The 16,647-nt window shown below is 51.4% G+C and overlaps 1 protein-coding gene across 4 annotated transcripts in view; it reads right to left on the reverse strand.

Moving 5' to 3' along the window:
* The window catches only part of CPLANE1 (ciliogenesis and planar polarity effector complex subunit 1), a 99,378-nt gene that overhangs the window by 21,797 nt on the left and 60,934 nt on the right, over positions 1–16,647 (reverse strand). For 3 of the 4 annotated variants that reach the window (XM_073681768.1, XM_073681757.1, XM_073681739.1), the window contains exons 26-41: positions 15,659–15,822; positions 15,465–15,589; positions 14,720–14,799; positions 14,570–14,640; positions 12,443–12,626; positions 11,992–12,282; positions 10,321–10,947; positions 9,198–9,298; positions 7,132–7,252; positions 6,384–6,441; positions 6,117–6,248; positions 5,408–5,512; positions 5,182–5,279; positions 4,740–4,884; positions 4,227–4,453; positions 3,889–3,976 (exon numbers count right to left, since the gene is read on the reverse strand). In XM_073681768.1, coding sequence (XP_073537869.1) covers positions 3,889–3,976; positions 4,227–4,453; positions 4,740–4,884; positions 5,182–5,279; positions 5,408–5,512; positions 6,117–6,248; positions 6,384–6,441; positions 7,132–7,252; positions 9,198–9,298; positions 10,321–10,947; positions 11,992–12,282; positions 12,443–12,626; positions 14,570–14,640; positions 14,720–14,799; positions 15,465–15,589; positions 15,659–15,822 — 2,617 coding nt within the window. The remainder of the gene's footprint in view (positions 1–3,888; positions 3,977–4,226; positions 4,454–4,739; positions 4,885–5,181; positions 5,280–5,407; positions 5,513–6,116; positions 6,249–6,383; positions 6,442–7,131; positions 7,253–9,197; positions 9,299–10,320; positions 10,948–11,991; positions 12,283–12,442; positions 12,627–14,569; positions 14,641–14,719; positions 14,800–15,464; positions 15,590–15,658; positions 15,823–16,647) is intronic. The other variant, XM_073681748.1, reaches the window with a different exon arrangement.

Here is a 16,647-nt window from a genome sequence, read left to right on the forward strand (position 1 = left end):
GAGGGGGATCAGTGGGGCACAGGAGGCAGCAGCCGACTAAAGAAAATGAATATTCCCTGCTCCCCAGGCCCGTGGGCGTGGGGAGCAGGGAATATCCATTTTCCTTAATAGCCGGCACACTGTACGACAGCGCGGCTCCTGCTGCGGTCTGTGTGACCGCTATTAAAGTTCATGGATATTCACTACAACCCACTCCCATGATTGTTTATTTTTTATTTTTTTTTGTGGGCAGCAGGATGGGGGCTCAGAGGGTGCCATGCATACCAGGATGGGGGCTCAGAGGGTGCCATGCATACCAGGATGGTGGAATCAAGGGGTGCCATGCATACCAGGATGGGGGCTCAGAGGGTGCCAAGCATACCAGGATGGGTGATCAAGGGGTGCCATGCATACCAGGATAGGAGCTCAAGGGGTGCCATACATACCAGGATGGGGGAATCAAGGGGTGACAAGCATACCAGGATGGGGGAATCAAGGGGTGCCATGCATACCAGGATGGGGGCTCAAGGGGTGCCAAGCATACCAGGATGGGGGCTCAAGGGGTGCCAAGCATACCAGGATGGGGGCTCAAGGGGTGCCATGCATACCAGGATGGGGGCTCAAGGGGTGCCATGCATACCAGTATGGGGGCTCAGAGGGTGCCATGCATACCAGGATGGGGCCTCAGAGGGTGCCATACATACCAGGATGGGGGAATCAAGGGGTGCCATGCATACCAGGATGGGGGCTCAGAGGGGTGCCATGCATACCAGGATGGGGGCTCAGAGGGGTGCCATGCATACCAGAATGGGTGATCAAGGGGTGCCATGCATACCAGGATGGGGATCAGGGGGGTGCCATGCATACCAGGATGGGGATCAGGGGGGTGCCATGCATACCAGGATGGGGATCAGGGGGGTGCCATGCATACCAGTATGGGGGCTCAGAGGGTGCCAAGCATACCAGGATGGGGGCTCAGAGGGTGCCAAGCATACCAGGATGGGGGCTCAAGGGGTGCCATGCATACCAGGATGGGGGCTCAAGAGGGTGCCAAGCATACCAGGATGGGGGCTCAGAGGGTGCCAAGCATACCAGGATGGGGGAATCAAGGGGTGCCAAGCATACCAGGATGGGGGAATCAAGGGGTGCCAAGCATACCAGGATGGGGGAATCAAGGGGTGCCATGCATACCAGGATGGGGGCTGAGAGGGTGCCATGCATACCAGGATGGGGGCTGAGAGGGTGCCATGCATACCAGGATGGGGGCTCAGAGGGGTGCCATGCATACCAGGATGGGGGCTCAGAGGGGTGCCATGCATACCAGAATGGGTGATCGGGGGGTGCCATGCATACCAGGATGGGGATCAGGGGGGTGCCATGCATACCAGGATGGGGATCAGGGGGGTGCCATGCATACCAGGATGGGGATCAGGGGGGTGCCATGCATACCAGGATGGGGATCAGGGGGGTGCCATGCATATCAGGATGGGGATCAGGGGGGTGCCATGCATACCAGGATGGGTGATCAAGGGGTGCCATGCATACCAGTATGGGGGCTCAGAGGGTGCCAAGCATACCAGGATGGGGGCTCAGAGGGTGCCAAGCATACCAGGATGGGGGCTCAGAGGGTGCCAAGCATACCAGGATGGGGGAATCAAGGGGTGGCAAGCATACCAGGATGGGGGCTCAAGGGGTGCCATGCATACCAGGATGGGGGCTCAAGAGGGTGCCAAGCATACCAGGATGGGGGCTCAGAGGGTGCCAAGCATACCAGGATGGGGGAATCAAGGGGTGCCAAGCATACCAGGATGGGGGAATCAAGGGGTGCCAAGCATACCAGGATGGGTGATCAAGGGGTGCCAAGCATACCAGGATGGGTGATCAAGGGGTGCCATACATACCAGGATGGGTGATCAAGGGGTGCCATACATACCAGGATGGGTGATCAAGGGGTGCCATACATACCAGGATGGGGATCAGGGGGGGTGCCATGCATACCAGGATGGGGGCTCAGAGGGGGCCAAGCATACCAGGATGGGGGAATCAAGGGGTGCCAAGCATACCAGGATGGGGGCTCAGAGGGTGCCATGCATACCAGGATGGGGGCTCAGAGGGTGCCATGCATACCAGGATGGGGTTTCAAGGGGTGCCAAGCATACCAGAATGGGGGTGCTAAGCATACCAGGATGGGGGAATCAAGGGGTGCCAAGCATACCAGGATGGGGGAATCAAGGGGTGCCAAGCATACCAGGATGGGGGAATCAAGGGGTGCCATGCATACCAGGATGGGGGCTCAGAGGGTGCCATGCATACCAGGATGGGGGCTCAGAGGGTGCCATGCATACCAGGATGGGGCCTCAGAGGGTGCCATATATACCAGGATGGGGGAATCAAGGGGTGCCATGCATACCAGGATGGGGGCTCAGAGGGGTGCCAAGCATACCAGGATGGGGGAATCAAGGGGTGCCATGCATACCAGGATGGGGATCAGGGGGGTGCCATGCATACCAGGATGGGGATCAGGGGGGTGCCATGCATACCAGGATGGGTGATCAAGGGGTGCCATGCATACCAGGATGGGGGAATCAAGGGGTGCCAAGCATACCAGGATGGGGGAATCAAGGGGTGCCAAGCATACCAGGATGGTAGATCAAAGGGGTGCCATGCATTACAGGATGGGGATGAGGGTCACGTAAACCAAGATGGGATGGGGGCCACGTATACCAAGAAGGAGGGGCCATACATACCAGGATGGAGGATATTAACAGAATTGGGGGACATTACCCCAATACCAGTGTCAGCAGCAGACCCCCTCCCCTATAACAAGGCATCATGACCACATTTTTTGCTTAAATATTAAGGTTGAGGGGTGCCATGCATACCAGGATGGAGGGGTGCCATGCATTCCAGGATAGGGATGGGGGCCACGTATAATAGGAAGGGTGGCATATATACCAGGATGGGGGATATTAACAGAATTGGGGGACATTACTCCTATACCAGTGTCAGCAGCAGACTCCCTCCCCCTTAACAGGGCATCATGACAACATTTTTTTGCTTAAATTTGTTTTTCTATTTTCCTCCTCCTTAACCTAGGTGCGTCTTATAGTCCGAAAAATACGTTAGTTCTGTGCCGGACGCCACCATTGGATTTTATTCTCTGCTTTTCTTCCTCTGAAGTGTTCACAGTTTTCCAGATCTCTGCTTGCCGTCATTTAAGTTCATTTTTAAGTTTGTGCTTCGATTTTTTGTCTTTCCCTTTTTCCCCCCACGATCCATCATTCTTTCTTCTTGTTTTTTACGGGACGAGTTATAGTTTTGAATGGCGCCGTGCATTTACCATATAATGTACTTAAAAAAAATTTCCAAGTGGACATAAAAGAAACCCCCAAAACAGCAATTCCATCATTTTATTTTGTTTTCACAGCGTTCACTTTGAGATCAGGTAACTTTGTTACGCGGCTCAGTACAATTCTGCGGAGTTATAGGTTTTTTTTTTATCAATATATATATTATCCTACTTCAAAAGAAAGAATAAAACTTGCAAAAAATAAAAAATAAAAAAATTGATTTCACTTGTCATTTTTCTGTAAGCTATAACTTTTTTTTATTTTTTCGGTTGCAAGAATTTGTACAATATGACTTTTTGGGGACGACAACATTTTCTGTTTTTTTTTGTATAGCAGCGGGAACAATGGGACAACCCCACTTTCTAACCGCTTAAATGCCGCCGTCACGATTAACAGAGGCACGTTGAGGTTAACCGCTGGATATAAATAAGGAAGGCTCCTATTAAATGACAGAAAGCAGAGATCCTTAAAAAACCCAAGAGTAACTGATGCAGAAAGTGAGCTGCAAAACTTTTCAGAATACAAAAACTTTTCAGATAACATATCCGTAGTGCAGTACCTCTCAGGGGGGCTCCGGCTCTTCGAGGGGGGACGTCTATAGGCTCCAGCTCAGCTGCAGATGTCAGGGTCTCTAAAGTGTTCACCAGCTGCAATAGAGGGGGATATTGTTTGACCATTTCAGGTTAATCTTCACCCGCTGCGCACTCTCACCCTTATATTGGGCAGCGGCTTCCACCTACGCCCTGAACAGGGAGCGGCGCTGCTGCATGCAGGGTCAGTAGCAGAGGAAACCACTCCATGTCCGGCAGAAAGCTGCCACCTAGAGGCAGCGGGAGGAAGTTTTCTTCCATCTGCAAACTTTTTTCACCAGGGACCATCGCTCTAAACCTGGCTCACCAGTCTGGTGTTGGCAAAGTCCTGCTCCATGCCGTCCGCCATGTTCTGCAGCGCTTGCAGCTGGACGTTCATCTCCTTCAGTCTGGAGACGGCCTCGTTGCGCTTTACACGAGGGGTCCGCACCGCGAGGGGAGTGAGATCACTGCTAGGGGCAGATGTTAAGCCTGTAGATAGAAGATGATGGGTGACACCATCCACAGCACCCAATTGTAGCCCCTCCGGTGTATCTGGTGAGAAGACGAGACAAGGAAAATGTCACACACAAAAAAAAAAAAATTAGCTTTCTACTTTCCACTTCTTGTAAGATCTCTTGCTGTCAGTAAGTGGGAAAATTCTCATTTACATCCAAAGATAAAAAATGGTTCTCACGGCTGAGGGTTTGTTACAATGTATCAGTGCAGGTAAAACTGTATCAGTGCTGCTTATTTTCCTTATTTTGACTGTAAACGTGTACGTGTCTATTCACTGCTGGCAAGCGGACATATTACAGATGGCGAGAAATTGTGCAGTGACCTGTGTGCTGGATGCGCTCAGGAGCGGGCGCGTTGGTGACGGACGCCGCCATGTGATGGAGTTCAGCTGAAGACGGAACATCCGGGTCAGTGAAGAAGTCTGAAAACCGCTCCGGAAATTCTTCCGCGTCTCCATTATGGACAATCTGTAATAAAAGAAAGAATAAAACTAATATCTCCGATCTCCTAACAAGTCCGCAGGCTCCGCACAACCAGGAGGACCCCGATAAATCGGCCGCAGGTCCGTGCAGAGTGGCACGTTGCTCCGGTGCACCGCCAGTGAAATGCTTATACAGGGGAAATTCTGCCTCCTGGAGCCGATCGGGGGGCCGCTAAGACCCTGCAGATTCCTGCTCCTTCCGAGCCCCCAGCGATCACATGAGGAAGAAGAGAAGATTTCAACCACATCGCACATTGTGCCAAATACTCAGAGAACTTCTTACACGACTGAGTGGCTTCTCCGGTCGGCCATCGTGCGGATGTTGAAGATTTAGGAATAACTCTGGAGGCATCGGCTCTTCTATGTCGGGGGGCAGCGCTTCTGTATAAAGGGGAGGATGGAGAACAATGAACAAAATGTTTTCTATTAATGGGGTTTTCAATCTCTGCCTGATCATCTGTGTAAACCGGAATACCCCTTTAATTCATTTTAGAGATAAGAGAACATACCTGCAGCCAAAGGAGAGACGACTGCGCCTGAGCGAGGAGAGACCACCGGAGATCCTTCCCGCTTTCTCGCTGGCTCCTTCACAGCTTTATGTGATTCAATAGATCCTAGAACAAAATGAAGATGGATTATTATATTTCTGTACGATCCAAGGAGAGGCGGCAGCATCAAATACAGAATGGCAAGGGTTAAACGATAAAGGGGCACGGAAGAGGAGAGAGGGCAGTGGGCGAACCTGGAGCCGAGCCGCGAGGAGGAAAGCCTTCTAACCCCACCGAATATTGGTCTGTGAGATTTCTGGCTGCTGAAGCAAGAGATGAAGAGTAGGGGCGAGGAAAGATCCCCAATGTCCGGTCATTCATTAACAAGCAGCCCCCAATGTACAGAACTTCAGAAACTTCTGAAAAGTTCCGACACCCGACTTCCTCACCAATCAGACGCCGGATGTAGCTCTATACTCTGAGTAGTGGCCGTCCTCGGTACTGCGACTCCAATCACATTCACTTCAATAGGAGCCAAAATGCAGTACCAAGAACGGCCACTACGTGGTGCACAGCGTGGTTCTGGTTCCATATGCTGTGCGTATAGCGTACGGTGGGGTGTCAGGTGTCAGACCCCCACAGATCTGATACTGATGACAAATCCTCAGCATAACTCACTCATCAATACCTAAAGTCCTGGACATCCCCTTTAACTAAACCTCCGTATTACCGGAATCCGTGTTGGTGCTCGCATCCCGAATATCCGGCGGTCTCTTCATCGTGGAAGCTAGAAAGTGCAATTCTGCCATAGAAGAGATGGGGGTCTCGGGGATTTGATGAGACAACATGGATTCAAAGGAGCCTGAAAAAAAACAAGAAAATGTAAAAGCGGCAAAGCGGCCATTACTGCCCCCCGCTGTGTGCACTGCGGGGGGCAGCGGATGTGCGGAGCGTGAGGAGACGCCATAGTCACACACTGAGGGGGGACGACACGCACCGAACGGGATCACAAAATCGCTTCCGCCTTCGGGATCCGGCTCGTCACGACGTACAATCTGGGGGCAAAACAAAAAGTTAAAAGGGGCATCAGACAAATAAGGAAAAGGAGGAAAATCAGCAAAAAATGTAGAAATGTAGTAAAATACAAGGGATTTAGGAACCATAATATTGGTGATCTATCAGTGGGGGTCCAACCATTCAGCAGATTTAAAAAACTGGGGACCCCGAAACTGGATATGCCATATTTTGTGTTGAAACTGGAAAGAGCTGCAGTACCAATCTTGGCCACGACACAATGTACGGCGCTGTGCCAGCTCCACTGCGCCACAACCTCCTCGATCAGCTGATCAGGGGGAGCGAAAACACAACAATTGCTTCTTTTTTTCCAATGGAGACATTTCTTGCACTTTTGTTTCTTTCCTCCCTCTTCTTCTTTCACGAGCCATAGCTTTTTTCTTATTTTTCATTCACATTGCCGGTATGGGGATTTGTTTTCACGGCGACAACAAATTGTAGAGTTTCTTTTATGTAAATATTTTATCAACTTTAAAAAAAATAAATAAACAGCAGTGATCGGGGCAAACTCTGACCACAGCTGTTACAGGCAAGTGCCGGCTGTGGAGATCGGGCACAACTCCTGAGCCTGCTACATACACCCGCACCCACTATAGGAGCAGGGATCGGTGGGAATAAAAAGGCGACATTTCATCCCCCAGAATTGAATACAGACAATCCCTCCAGAATACCTCAGGTCTTATCACCTCATCAAGGTTATTACAAGCGATGATGGAGTCGTCTGGACGGAAGCTAACTGACACTTTCTTCTCCTTCTTCTCATTTTTTTCCTTTAAAGTGCGTCTGTTCTTTCTAAAGTAAAAAATATAACACATATTTAATGGGGATCGCAGTTTTGGGCAATCCCTGGTAAGCAGATCACAAAGAGACACATAGCAATCAGCACTAATCACTTTCCCTGCAGTGCCTCCAAAGGAGAAATGAAGTATTACACAGAGTCCATTTAGATCAGTTGGAAAAACCTATTAAGGTATTGTATGTCCTATCAGAGTTAACAGTGGATTGGCGGGGGTTCCATTTAAAAAACCTTCATCTGTAAGGCAGATAGAGGAGAGAACTGTAAAGAATTTATTTTGCCTTGGAGGACCTAATTGTGTAATGTCTCATTAAACCTGTAGGGGCGCAGTAGGGAAACTGAACTGATACTAGGCTCCCCTATAGATTACAGACGACAACTGGAGGTCCCGCAGGCAAATATTCTGAGAGCAGTGTATTGACTTGGCACTGCTTAAATAAAAAGCCTCAAAGACCACAGCACGACATGATCCGTCCTCAAAGACCCCAGCCCAATTCAACGTCAAAGAGCCCAGCCCGACCCAACCCAACATGATAGAGCCTGACCCAACCCAACATGACAGAGCCCAGCTCGACCCAACCCAACCTCAAAGAGCCCAGCTCGACCCAACCCAACCTCAAAGAGCCCAGCTCGACCCAACCCAACCTCAAAGAGCCCAGCTCGATCCAACCCAACCTCAAAGAGCCCAGCTCGACCCAACCCAACCTCAAAGAGCCCCAGCTCGAACCAACCCAACCTCAAAGAGCCCGACCCAACCCAACCTCAAAGAGCCCAGCCCAACCCAACCCAACCTCAAAGAGCCCAGCCCAACCTCAAAGAGCCCAGCCCAACCTCAAAGAGCCCAGCCCAACCTCAAAGAGCCCAGCCCAACCTCAAAGAGCCCAGCCCAACCTCAAAGAGCCCAGCCCAACCTCAAAGAGCCCAGCCCAACCTCAAAGAGCCCAGCCCAACCTCAAAGAGCCCAGCCCAACCTCAAAGAGCCCAGCCCAACCTCAAAGCCTCAAAGACCACAGCACGACATGATCCGTCCTCAAAGACCCCAGCCCAATTCAACGTCAAAGAGCCCAGCCCGACCCAACCCAACATGATAGAGCCTGACCCAACCCAACATGACAGAGCCCAGCTCGACCCAACCCAACCTCAAAGAGCCCAGCCCGATCCAACCCAACCTCAAAAAGCCCAGCCCGACCCAACCCAACCCAACCTCAAAGAGCCCAGCCCAACCAGACCTGTAAAAACACAGTGTAGCGCGATCCGGCCTTACAAAAACCAAGCGCAACAGGACCCGACCTCAAAGGTCGAGGCCATACCCAGCCCAACCTCAAAGACCCCAGCCTGATTCGGCCCAACCTTCAACCTCAAACACTCCAACCCGACCCAACCTCAAAGACCCCACCCCAGCGCAGTTCGTCTTCAGAGATCCTAGTCCGACCCAACCACAAAGACCCAAGTCCAGCCTAACTACACTTCAAAGACCTCAGCCCGACCAAACCTCAAACACCCCAACCCAACCTCAAAAGACCCCAGATCAGCTAGACCCAACCTCGGACACCCCAGCCTGGTCCATCCCCAAAGACCCCAATCCGACCAAACCACAAAGACCCAACCCAGCCTAACTCAACTTCAAAGACCTCAGCCCGATTCAACCCAATCTCAAAGACCCTAGCCCAACCCTGAACTCAAAGACCCTAGCCTAGCCCTGATCCCAAAGACCTCAGCCCAGACCAACCTCAAACCCTCACCTACAGAGTAGCTGTGGTCCAGAATGTCCTACAGATCTATGTCACAGCATGGATGATAAATGCCTGCGCCCTTCCTATATGGTACTGGAGGTGGATTTGGAGCGTTGTGCTTGGTGCTCACTCTAGTCTGGGTATCTAGGTGCACACCGGAGCCAGTCCACACTGTGCGGGAGGAGTTTGACCACTGTACGATCTGTACCTTTTGATACTGTCCCCCGCATCCTCAGCCCGGATGAGGTTTGCTTTCAGCTGCTGGCGATTTTCTTCTGTAACTCCGGGATCTCGTCTCTGAACATCGGTCTGAAAACGTCATTAATGCCAAAAAAATTATATCTAGACTGGTCCTAAAATCAAGTTTTCGGATGATCAATATGGAAGTCAAAAGGAGTGGTCAACGATTAAAAATAAAAGTCTGTATTTACTAGAAGCAGCGCCTCTACTGTCCACAGGTGGGATTTGGTATTGCAACATATTGGAACCAAAATGCAATACAACCCATGGACCTGAGTGGAGCAGGTTTCTGGAAACAAACTTTCTTTCTAATCCCAAACAACCCCTTTTATACATCAACAACCAAGTATGAGGAAAGTGGAGTACACAGATCTGAGCAGCAAATTTGTCACTGACTGCAGCAGTCCCAGATCTCCCAGGTCACAGCCAGGACCACATTATAACCTATAATCTGCCATATGGTACTCATATGTGATAACTGAAAGAGTCCCAAATCCCATGCATAAACATGAAATAATGCTCATCTTCCTGCAGCCACCACAAGGGGGGGCTCCCTATATACTGAGAAACATGATAAGATCCTGTCTGCAGGCACCACTAGGGGGAGCTCCGTATATACAAAGCTACATGATAAGATTCTGTCTGCAGTCACCACTAGGGGGAGCTCCCTATATACAGAGATGCATGATAAGATCCTGTCTGCAGTCACCACTAGGGGGAGCTCCCTGTATACAGAGATACGATAAGATTCTGTCTGCAGTCACCACTAGGGGGAGCTCCCTGTATACAGAGATACATGATAAGATTCTGTCTGTAGTCACCACTAGGAGGAGCTCCCCGTCTACAAAGATACATGATAAGATTCTGTCTGCAGCGATACATGATAAGATTCTGTCTGCAGTCACCACTAGGAGGAGCTCCCTGTCTACAGAGATACTTGATAAGATCCTGTCTGCAGCCACCACTAGGGGGAGCTCCCTGTATACAGAGATACAGGATAAGATCCTGCCATCAGCCACCACTAGGGGGAGCTCCCTGTATACAGAGACACTATGTCCTGCCTCCCGCCTTGTAGCAGAGCTGTCCCTTACCTGTATCTGCTGCGGTACGTTGCTCTTCAGCCATACTATCTTGGACGGATCGGGTACGTCTTTGGGGAGATGTAATAACATTGGGGCGCAGCGGCCGGGATTCTGCGCAGGAGGGGTGTAGAGCACTGGATCTGAGCGCAGGTGGAGCAGATGGATTCCCGCTTTGTTCTGTTCACTCCCAAAAAGACTGATCTGCGGTTGTTGGTGGTTGTGGCCGGTGGTCTGTGATGTGGATGGAGGGGCTGGGGGTCTTCGGCTCACAGATTCCGCCCATTTCTGGGTTTTTTGTGTCCTGATGGGATCATTGGCAGCAACAATACCTGGAGGTTGGGTCAGATGAGCGGGCACAGGGGTGGGCATCTTCCGGGCAGCGCTCGCAGGCGCCCATGCTTCTCTCACTGCGGGTCTTATGTTCAGTGGTAGGAACTGGGGGTCTGACTGCAGCCTGAGCAGCGGAAATCCACTGGGGTTACTGATGACTGGAGGTCTGATGAGAGTTGGAGTCATCGGTGGTCCTGATGGGGCAGTTACTAGGGGCAGACGGTGCGGAGGAGCGGTGCTCAATAACCCCAACCTCGCTGGGATCTTTGCTCCATCGCTGGGGGGAATGCGGAGCTCCGGAAGTTTCTGCACAGAGAACAGGAGCAAGAAACAGTCAGCGGGAAGAAGGTAAAACCCCGGCCCTGCCCACCGCAAAGACCCCGGCCGTGCCCAAGGCAACTGCAAAGACCGTAGCCCTGTCCAGCACAAAGACCCCGGCCCTGCTCACCTAGACCACAGAGAACCCCAGCCCTGCCCAGCACAAAGACCCTGCCACTGCTCACCACGACCGCAAAGACCCCGGCCCTGCCCAGCACAAAGACCCCGGCCCTGCTCACCGTGACCACAGAGACCCCCAGCCCTGCCTAACACAAAGACCCCAGGCCCTGCTCACCGCGACCGCAGAGACCCCCAGCCCTGCCCAGCACAAAGATCCCTGCCCTGCTCACCTAGACCACAGAGACCCCCAGCCCTGCCCAGCACAAAGACCCTGCCACTGCTCACCGTGACCGCAAAGACCCCGGCCCTGCCCAGCACAGAGACCCTGCCTACTGCAAAGACCCTGGCCCTGCTCACCGCGACCACAGAGACTCCAGCCCTGCCCAGCACAAAGACCCCGTCCCTGCTCACCGCGACCGCAGAGACCCCCAGCACAAAGACCCTGCCACTGCTCAAAGCGACCACAGAGACCCTGGCCCTGCTCACTGCAAAGACCCTAACCCTGACCACTGTGACCACAGAGACCCCAGACATACCCACTGCAAACGCAAAGACCTTAACAACCCTGACTGTCCACCGTGACCGCAAAGTCCAAGGCTCTGCCCACAGCAAAGACCCTGACCCAGACCGACCTGCCCTGAAAGACTCCAGCCAAGCCCATCCTGACCTCAAAGACCCCTGCATGGTCCTACATGACCTAAGGACTCAGCCCACCTTGCGCGCAATAACTCCAGTCTGACCCATTGTGACTGAAAAGGTCCCAGCCCACCGCAACCACAAAGACCCCACCATGACCTCAAAGGCCCCGGCCAGGCCCATGGTGACCTTATAGATCCCAGCCAACCCACACTGCACATCACAGCCCAGCCCTGGGTGATGTCGGGGGATCGTCACGTAGACTGAGGACATTACCTGCAGAGCCTCCTTGTTACTCTGCTCATTTCTGTCCGCTTCCGCAGCATCGACAGCGCCGCCCGTTTGCAGCACGTCCGCTTTCCGCTGCACGTCAGGCACTGGTTCTGCAGCTGCAGTTTGTGACGGGGCCGGATGAATGACCCGAGCTGCAGAGAGGTCGTCCGCAGGGTTCACGACTGGATTCCTTCCCATTTGTGACGTTTGCTCTAGGACGTGCTGCAACGCCGGCACAGCCGCGAACGACGATCCCACCACCTGCATGAGGCTCATGAAATTGATCTGCTGGAGCTGCGAAAGAAATGCAACATGCAGCTCAGTACATGCCATCGTCTGCAGGCGATACAGCCGCTGCGCTCTGCAACACAACGATGTGCTGCATACGGAGATCTGCTGCGCAATACAACCATACACGATGCACAAAAGATACGAGAGGAGAGACGGGGTCTACCTGCAGCAGCCGGAACATCTCGTCCTGGAGAAGTTGTCTCACGGCCTCGGAGCCGGGAACCGACTGTGGATTACGGCTGATGTCAGGACTGGCGGTGGGAGCAGGAGGCAGGAGAGGAGCCGCGCTGGAGACAGACTGGGGGGCCAGGGGGCTCCATCTTGCAGAAGCTGGGGGGTCACCATGTCTTGAAGACAAAAACAATACAAAATCTGAGTAATTCGGATCTTTCATCAGTACCAGAAATGCCGGCACCAAAGATTAGGACCCCCGCCGACCCTGGGGCCCAGAGGATCAGGACCCCCGCCGACCCTGGGGCCCAGAGGATCAGGACCCCCGCCGACCCTGGGGCCCAGAGGATCAGGACCCCCGCCGACCCTGGGGCCCAGAGGATCAGGACCCCCGCCGACCCTGGGGCCCAGAGGATCAGGACCCCCGCCGACCCTGGGGCCCAGAGGATCAGGACCCCCGCCGACCCTGGGGCCCAGAGGATCAGGACCCCCGCCGACCCTGGGGCCCAGAGGATCAGGACCCCCGCCGACCCTGGGGCCCAGAGGATCAGGACCCCCGCCGACCCTGGGGCCCAGAGGATCAGGACCCCCGCCGACCCTGGGGCCCAGAGGATCAGGACCCCCACCGACCCTGGGGCCCAGAGGATCAGGACCCCCGCCGACCCTGGGGCCCAGAGGATCAGGACCCCCGCCGACCCTGGGGCACAGAGGATCAGGACCCCCGCCGACCCTGGGGCACAGAGGATCAGGAACCCCGCCGACCCTGGGGCACAGAGGATCAGGAACCCTGCCGACCCCGGCACCCAAGATCAGGAACCCCGCCGACACCCAAGATCAGGAACCCCGCCGACCCAGGCACCCAAGATCAGGACCCCCGCCGACCCTGGCACCCAAGATCAGGACCCCCCTGACCCCGGGGCACCGCTGTATACCCCATGTGCGCTCCTGTATACAGCTGCAGCCGTCATCTGCCTGTACATTAATGTTCGCTCCTCCAGCACAATCTGCCCCGCTGCTGCCGGCGGCCTCTGTTTGTTTTCATCTCCACAGCAACAACACCTGGAGATCAGCGGCGCCCGATCCGGGGTGTAAATGTACTGTGTGGCTTAACCCCTTAACACCCAGCAACTTTCAGGCCTCATCAGAACAATTTTTTAAATATTTCGTTCATCTACTGATCAAATAATGACAACGTTATTAATCATTTTTCAACTTCATTAAAAGTAAAAACTTTGCAGCTTTTTTTTCGATATTTTATTTGCGGGAAAAAAAAAAAAAAAAGGTAAAAAAAAATTTTTTACACATTTATTTTTTAAGAAAAAAAAATATGTTTATTTTATATATTTTTTTATATGGTCTAGTGGGGGGGGACACTGTGCTGGGGGCTTTTTATATAATTGGTGGTAGTTTATTCTTCTGTATTATTTATTCTTATCTTTTTTTATTTTTTTCTTTATTTTGCACATTCTTTTTTTCAATGTTTACTTTTTAGTTTTGGAATACTGCTCCTCCTAAACCCCAAAAAACCCCACAAAAAAAAAAAAAGACCTGTGGCATCCAACATTATTCTACAGAGCTGCAAAGCTCAGCCCATAGGTGACTGCAGGAAAGAGGAAGAAAAATTGTTAAAAAAAAAAAAATAATAATTAGAAATCCCTGCAGGACAGAAAATCTCACTGGAGAAAAGATTTCAATGAGGAAGGTATTTGGGGCCCACTTAGGTACTAGGGATCCCCCCCCCCCACTCTGTTTATGAGAAGCAGCCGAATAAAAAACAATTCTTCCAGCTGCCACCAGGGGGAGCTCACTGCTATGGAGTAGAATTGGAGCAGTATAAACACTGTGCATTGAGCTCCCCCTGGTGGTGGATGCAGGTAAACAGAATTTTATAGTGTAACTTTCTTTGGCTGTCAGGGATCAGGATCAGAAAAACAAAACTCCGACCAATAAAAGGACTTAAAATAAGATATAATAATGCGTCTGCTGCTTTCCTGTCGTACCACAGTAGGCGACATGTCTGGACAGGCTGTATACAAGGGAACGGGCAATGCAGGATCTGCACCATGGCCACCAATGCAACTGATCCCCCTCTATAATCGGAGAAACCCTCTGCACTCACGGTGAGGCTTCTCTTATTTTCGGAACGGCTTCTTGCTCTGGATCTGGATGTTCAGAGTCACAGGACCGGATCTGCAGAATAAGAGGAGGACGGAGCGTCAGATATTGGCTGCAGTGTAGGGTTCCGGCCTATTGGGGGTCCGGGGCTCACCTCCACCTTTTGTAGCACAGGACGAATGCTGACTGCGATCTTTACGTTCCTTTGTGCGTCGCTTTCCTCTTCTTGGTCGTCTGTCAATCAAACAAAGATTATTTTCATTTTTTTTTTTTTTTTTTTTATAATATAAATTCATGTATTCGGGGCTAAAAATAATGTTCACAATTGGGTTTCACTAAATATTTTGCACAGTTTAGCTTTATCAAGCTCTTTGTTTTTCTGCACTTTCAGCTTTGATGTACCTGTGGTCATAAATCAGCTGAGAGAAGCTCAGAAAAAAACGGTGATAAAACTGTCAGAACGAGCTCACTGAAGGATTCCCAGTTAACTCATTGTGCGTCCAGCAATAGACAATGCAGCACAGAGGATACAGAAGGCAAACGGTGCAACATTACTAATGGAACTCAAATGCAAGAATGAGATTATGTGCAGTTAGGTAAAAAAATGTGCAGTTCTGGTTTATTCAAAAAAAAGTTTATCTGTGAATAAAAGCAAAGTTCAGTAAGCCTGATCCTTCTTTCTGCCTAGGGGACTTTTAAGAGACGGCAGACATGAAATCACGGGGATCGGGTGACTTATCTCTACCTTAATCCCTTTTAAAACCTGCAGTGCTGAGTAGTCCAGCTGAAAGCTCTGGATGCAAGAAACTATAGTCAGACCCCGATCATCACGAAAGAAAACCTGTTTCCACTTCCATTCTGACATTTACACAAGATAAAAAGTCAAATCCTGCACTTACCGTCCGTTTCTGAGTGAAGCTCCAGTCTGTGGTGGTTACACAGGACAGAAGCACCCTCCTGAGACTTTTCCCGAGCACTCGGCTGCCTCGCCTGATCCTGCTTGAGACTTATTTCTGATGACGCTCTAAAGGAGGACAGATCAGAGTTACGGTGGCTCGGAAGTGATGACACCACGTCTGTGGAGACCGCTCACCTGGAAGCGTTCTCCTCCCCCGGATCATCATCTAGCTCCTGTTCTCTACACGGGGGAGAGGATTCCGGCTCCAAATACTCAGCAGCCTCCAGGGATTTCTTCTGTAGTTTGGGATCTACTGTACCTTGTATAACAGGAGCAACAATGGTTTCACTTTGAGGAACCTGCAGGTAATAAAGGTGACAGCCCAGTATCAGAGAATAGGAGGATCAGCAGCGTAAACCGGAAACCAACAGGTCCGGCCGATTCCGGACTCTGGGACATAAGAGGAATTAAGCATCAAATCAAAGAAAAAAGGATGAAGCATCTGTAAGGAATCTGGTTATCTCTGATAAATTTATACAGCCACCACTAGGGGGAGCTCACTACATACAGATTTATACAGCCAACACTAGAGGGAGCTCACTACATACAGATTTATACAGTCACCACTAGAGGGAGCTCACTGCAGATTTATACAGTCACCACTAGAGGGAGCTCACTACATACAGATTTATACAGCCACCACTAGGGGGAGCTCACTACAATACAGATTTATACAGCCACCACTAGGGGGAGCTCACTACATACAGATTTATACAGCCACCACTAGGGGGAGCTCACTACATACAGATTTATACAGCCACCACTAGGGGGAGCTCACTACATACAGATTTATACAGCCACCACTAGAGGGAGCTCACTACATACAGATTTATACAGACAGCACTAGAGGGAGCTCACTACATACAGATTTATACAGTCACCACTAGAGGGAGCTCACTACATACAAATTCATACAGCCACCACTAGGGGGAGCTCACTACATACAGATTAAGGCTGTGTGCCCACTATGCATTTTTCAAGCATTTTTTGCCGCGGAATTTCCGCAGCGAAAACGCTTAAATACGTCGTAATACGTGCCCCATGGTCCCCAATGATAATCCGCATATGCTGTGCACATGCTGCGGAAATTTCCGCTGCGGATTATCATTGCAGAAAAATCCGCA

This window comes from Phyllobates terribilis, unplaced genomic scaffold, assembly GCF_046119375.1.
Source record: "Phyllobates terribilis strain yellow unplaced genomic scaffold, ASM4611937v1 Scaffold_1__5_contigs__length_1240528914, whole genome shotgun sequence".
NCBI lineage: Eukaryota > Metazoa > Chordata > Amphibia > Anura > Dendrobatidae > Phyllobates > Phyllobates terribilis.